Below are 6,117 nucleotides of genomic sequence, written 5' to 3'. Positions count from 1 at the left end.
TATTTCCTGATCATGAACGAGATTTTACTTTGCTATTAGTATATGTGCACACACATCTAAATGTATACAGGACATTTCTAGTATAAAATGTCATATCAAATGCAACTAAGAACATTTTTTTTAAATCACTTCAAAATGACACAGTACTGTTCTGGTGGGGTTTTGTTTGTTTGTTTTCATTATTACCATATGCTCTACCTTTTAACTTACTTTTTCCCCCCGGTCAGTATCAAATATGTATAGAAAGAAAGTTTCCACATGTTGAATGTTCACTTTCTCCCTCATACTTTTAATATACTTTTCATAAATAATTGTGCAGAATAATTAAATCACCTGCTTATACAATCTTCAGTATCGGTAGTTCAGACTCAGGGCCCAATGCTGCATTCCATGCACACTCAAATTTCCTACTGAAATCAATGGGTGCACAAGAAATACAGGATATGGCCCCAATATGGATTGATCCTGCAAGATGATGAGCACTCTGGTGAATGACCTCAACTGCTAATGTCCTTAATGAATGGTGAGAAGTGTTCGACATCTTGCAGGATGGAGTCCATAGTGAAACGCTTAACCTATGAGAGTATTTCACAATTTCAGTCAATCAATGCAAATTCCAAAAATGATTTTACAGTCTGCATTGCAAAATGGACTTCTTAGCAGAGTTATATGAGTGAAACTGAGGAACAAATTTGGCCCCGTAGGTTCAGTGTATCCATAATATCAATGTTTTCTAAATCTATCATCTTTAAATCAGGTGTTTCTACTGAACAACTTTAAGTATCTTAGTGGCATATTTTTTCCAGCTGCACTATTTAAGTTAATGAATGGTTTAGAACCTAGAACAACTGTGTATGGCCCTTTGTACAATTAGAATTGTTAATATCTTTCTCTTTTTGGCCAAAAAGGATGGACAGCTCAGTCACAGAGTATGTCTGCTTTAAGAACATATGACGGTCATCATGAACTTGTTGAATAATGGCCAGTGATTTTACATAAACATAAATTATTTCATGATATGCTTACTGATGTTTTCAGCCCTGACTGATCAAAGACCATTGGCAATCTGCACAAAAAATGAAATTGAGTGATGTAACACTTGCTGTAATGAGGCCTTTATTTTGGACAAGTGGGGTAGCGGGGTGAGCAGTGAGGAGGCTAACTTTTACTAAACCATTCCACTTTGCATTTGTATATGAAATGGATATGGCTGGTAGATGACAGGTGGCTGTCCATGAGCAACATAGTAATTGCTGAAGTTCCTGTCACTGATATATGGAGCGGGCTGATAGTAGCATGTTACGTTGGCTGCATTTGGGATGATGTTTTGTTCTCCAAGTACTTTTAAAGCGAGAATTGTAATCATGTTCAGAGTTTGTCGTCGTTCATGTCCCATGAGACAGACTGTGCTCTCATTTACAACTCCGCGCAGAGTCATCAGGTAGTCATACTTGCTCTTTTCTTCCCCAATGAAATGGTTGCGCAAATATGACTCAATTTTCCTTTGCTGCTCAGCCACATCAGGAAAATCAATGAAGAATCTGGAACACATATAACGTTCTAAAGATTTAATTTCAGCCTCATCTGCTGGCTTAAAGTCACGAACCAGAAGGTTGCTGTATTTCAGAAGGCCTCCACCTCTGATTTCTTCAGGGTTCCTTGTGGAAATAAGTTTGTATTTTAAATGGTCCATTGCCTCATTGAAGTCTCCATACATGCTCTCTGCAATAATGGTGGGATGTAAGTCTTCTGTCAATTCACATTCTGTATCACTGTAAACATTTAACATGGAGTCCAGTATTATTTGAAAGGAGTCAACGCTAAATTCAAACTGTCGTCTGAGTGAGTTTACAAATTTTAGTTCTACATTCTTTCCACTGTTGTTTGACAATGAGATGAGGCTCCAGCGGTCGTGATCAGTGGAGACTTTGACCATCTTTTGCACATATGCATCTTTCATAGTCTGAGCAGTGATCTTTTCTTTATTGACACATTTTGGTAAAAAGTCCAGTAGGCAATTCAGCACTGCCTCCTTAACAACCTGAAATTCTTGTTCACTTGGTAATTCAACACCAAAAATGATGTCCAGGTCTTTGTAGCTAGTTCCATTCTGTTTCACAAGGATGTGACTAGCTGTTGAACCATTCAGGCGGATGTCTCTAACAGTGATTTGCTTCTCAATAAGCTGCTCCTTTACAACATGAATGATATCCTTTGGCTTTACCTCCAGTGTTGGAAAATTTCCTCTTCCATGAATGGGTATTACCTCAGTTAATACTTGATCCAGTATTTTTATCTGATCCCAAGTGAGACTACTGAATCTGTGATCTAAATCCTCAGTCATTGTGAAGTCAGTTGGTTAACTAGGAAAAAACAACACAAATATTAAGAGGGAAACATTAGGTTCCACTCAAACATACAAAAGCCTGAAATATGCCATGACAAACACACATCCTACCTGTAGAAGGCACTGTTAGGCACAGTGAGAAAGTAATACATTTTACATTGAGCTATATCATGAGTTGGATGTCTGACTAAACCATTGCATTTTCATTGGCCATAGTTGAATTTGGATTTTCTCAAGGTTTAACCCTATCAAATAACATTACATTAGCGTTTAGTCCAGTGACTAAAATACTCTGAAGTAAATTTAGGAAACAGTATATGATTCAGTGCAAAACCACTCACAGATTAACGATCTGAGCTTCCTGTTTGTTACAATTAAATTCAGTATAGTTTTCAACCTCCAGAATTAAATGGGCAAGTTCAGTTCTGTAGTCCTGAATGAAAAGCATCCATTGTTTTCAATGGTTGTTACACACATGGAACTACTGAAGTGAATTATTTAACAAAAACAGAAATAATGCAAAATATTGACCTTCATGTATCTACCTCAGTATTTCTAATGCATTTGTCGCTGGAGTCTTCTAAATGCAGGGGTGCACAGCATCTCATATTTTTTCTTTTCTTTCATTATGGTTTAAGAGCTGGATGCTGAGGAACCTGTAAAATTGTTCTCATAGAATCTCTGGGCAAGTCTATCTGACCTATCTAATTAACTGTCTGGCAGTACTGTGCAGACCTTGTAAGTTCTGGTTCACAGATAATGAACCCACCTCTGGTTTGCATTGAGGTTTGGGTTCCATTAAGTAGAACCTTTCTGGAAGCCTCTCACCTCACTCTCCAATATTTGTGACTGGAAATCAGTATAAAAGGCACTGGGTGAAATCATGGCTTTAGCAAACTTAATTTTATTTTTTGCTTTTATATCATTATATTAAGATAAGCAGGCAGTTAGGCCAGTGTGTGGATTAATTGGTTTAGGATTATAATTAGAAAAAGTTGGAAAAAAAACAAAACAAAATATTGTGCTTAAGATATTGCTAACTGAACATGTCCAAAACATTATTTTCATGAAGTTTCATAATGAGTTTTATGTAATTAGATACTCTGATTTTGAGATTATAAGTATGTACACTACAAATGTAATTAAACACAGTTATACAATTAGATAATTAGATGTAATTATAGTAATTCCATAAGTAGTGAAGAACTGCATTCAAGAAACTACAAAGTGAAGAAAATTCACAGTTGAGTGTTAGACCTCCAATATGTAAGGAGAGAGGCACTATCTTAACATTACCAATTACTAACCTAAATATTATTATTACTGAGTGGAAAATACTCTCCACATTTCTAACCTTTCCCCCCAGAATCTATTACTGCATTACTAAATAAATAACGAATGACATTTTGTGATGATTCCCCCGTTGCCTGCCTAAGCCTCCTCAACTCCTCTGCAGCAGTTAACCACCAAATACGTACTTAGTGAAGGAGTTTTATTGCTGAAATGCTATCAAGCTTCTCCCTTAAAGGTCATACCATTTTTCATCACTCTTCCATAAGTCCCATCATAACTCATGGATTGATACTGTGATTTGTTGATAACTTTTCAATTAAACTCAATGTTTGGTTGCCCTGACTCAGAGTGTTGAGTTTGATGCTGCATTGTGAGGCTGTGTTTGCTCTGACTCACTGGGTGATGGAAAGAGTAATTATGAAAATGGTTGGACCCTCCTGCACAGCCCAAGAAAGGATGCAATCTTTAGTTAATATGCTCACTCCTGAGACTATCCAAATATTCAGGAGTGAGCACTAGAAATTCCCCACCATGTGAAAGCTTGTTGCTCAGACATTTTATGGACATAGGTTTAGATAAGTGCTAAAAATTGGCTTTGGTTAATGGAAGCTATTGTATTTTCCTGTACATGCAATATAATTTTTACTCCTATATTGCACAAGTAGTTGAAGTGTTGTTTTTAGAATGCACTGCCCTTGGTTTTGTGAATGATTAGCTTGTAGAGGTTTATGTTGAACTGAAGATATTCATATTTTGAAATTTGTTCCTTAAATTATGTCAGCTGTTTATAATTATAAACAGTAATAAATGAGTTTAATGTACTACTTTCAAAACACATTACTATAACACAATAGAAGGATAAGGAAGACAACCCTTACAATATACCTGAGCACTGTATATAAACAAAATTGGTGTTTCTTGGCGGCAGTGTAATTAATCGAATTTCTTCTAAAAGTAAAATATCGAATTCCTTCATTACAATGACTTTTGGATTAGTAGGAGTTCATTGTAACATGGATATTTTATTAAGTTGATACATTAAATTGTTGGAGACTTAGAACCAAAAGGTCACTATTAAATAACAGACAGGAAGACTTTAAAGTGTAACTATAAAGATTTTGTATAAGAAAAAGAATGTTTTACCATTATACTGGTAAGAACAACATATTAATTTTTTTTAACATACAGTATTCCAGCTCATCCAGGTATAATAGCTGCCCAGGAGCGGTGCCAGGGTTTTTGCCACCCTAGGCGGCAGCGCTCCTCCTCTGAGCATTCGGCGGCGGGGATCCTTCCGCTCCGCGTCTTCGGGGCACTTCGGTGGTGGGTCCTGGAGCGAGTGAAGGACCCGCCGCCGAATTTCTGCCGAAGACCCGGAGGGGAAGGACCCCCTGCAGCCGAATTTCTGCCGAGGATGGCAAAATGCCGCCCCCCAAATCCTGCGGCCCTAGGCAATTGCCTAGGGTCGCCTAGTGGAAGCGCTGGCCCTGCAACTGCCAATGTTCTGTGGGTAACAATTAACCTCCAAACCTTCCCCGAAAGAGGAAAACTTAACTTACATGTAAGCAGTGAGTAATCCTATTGACTTCAGTGGGGCTATGCACATATTTAAAGTTAAGCATGTGTGTAAATGTTTGCCTGATTAGGTCCTTATAGAAGAAAGCACATAACACTTTTGCTTAGAGAACTTTGTTTCTTAAATTCCATTTAAGGTGAGGAAAGGGACTTGACTGACTTTAAAAAATGGACTGGTTATTTGAAGCTCATCGTGTGGGTGCATATTAAATATGAGCTGTTTGACTAGCTGGGAAGCAGTAGCTTTATTGAGGATGTCTGATAATTGAATAAGCACATCACTGATGGGTCAAGAGATAAGCTCCTCAAGTGATAAGGAAAATCCTCCCATTTTCTTTTGGCAAAACAAAGTATCAGCAAATTGTAATGATGTTATTGTAACATTTCCGGGCTTCATTTTATTTTCTAATCCACAGTGACAGCACATGTATACTGATGTCTATTTTCTTCCCTTCCCTCTTCAGTTATATACACTCTATATATTTGAAAAAATTTCAGGTAACTTGTGAACTTATGAACAGTTTTGGGTGGTTGCTAAACCATTTTATATTTAATATTGCTTGTAAGGGGCCCCAATTCAGCAAGCTATTTAAGCACATACATAACTTTAAATACGTGATCAGTCCTACTTAAATCAATGGAACTAGTCATATGTTTGATGTTTTAAGCATTTGCTTAAATACCTTGCTGAATCAGGGCCTAAATAGGTTAGTATTTTGTTTGTTTTTCTTAAACTGCTTTTTAAACACTTTTTCATGTGTTAGACTCAATCCCATAGTCCTCACACAGCCCAAACTTCCCCTTATTTTAGTGTGACATATATAGATTCGTAGATGCCAAGGCCAGAAGGGATCATTCTAATCATCTTGTCTGACCTCCTATGTAGATAAACATTGTACACC

General features: G+C 37.1%; 1 protein-coding gene across 1 annotated transcript; it reads right to left on the bottom strand.

Annotated features, from left to right (window-relative positions):
• Positions 1 to 1,168: 1,168 nt before the first annotated feature.
• Positions 1,169 to 2,344, bottom strand: TENT5D (terminal nucleotidyltransferase 5D). The gene has a single exon (XM_024204777.1). It carries the CDS (start codon positions 2,342 to 2,344, stop codon positions 1,169 to 1,171), a length of 1,176 nt encoding a protein of 391 aa, XP_024060545.1.
• Positions 2,345 to 6,117: the final 3,773 nt, after the last annotated feature.

The sequence above is a fragment of the Terrapene carolina genome, unplaced genomic scaffold (assembly GCF_002925995.2).
Source record: "Terrapene carolina triunguis isolate 2854851 unplaced genomic scaffold, T_m_triunguis-2.0 Scaffold131, whole genome shotgun sequence".
Classification (NCBI taxonomy): Eukaryota; Metazoa; Chordata; order Testudines; family Emydidae; genus Terrapene; species Terrapene triunguis.
This window is presented reverse-complemented; position numbering and strand designations above follow the sequence as displayed.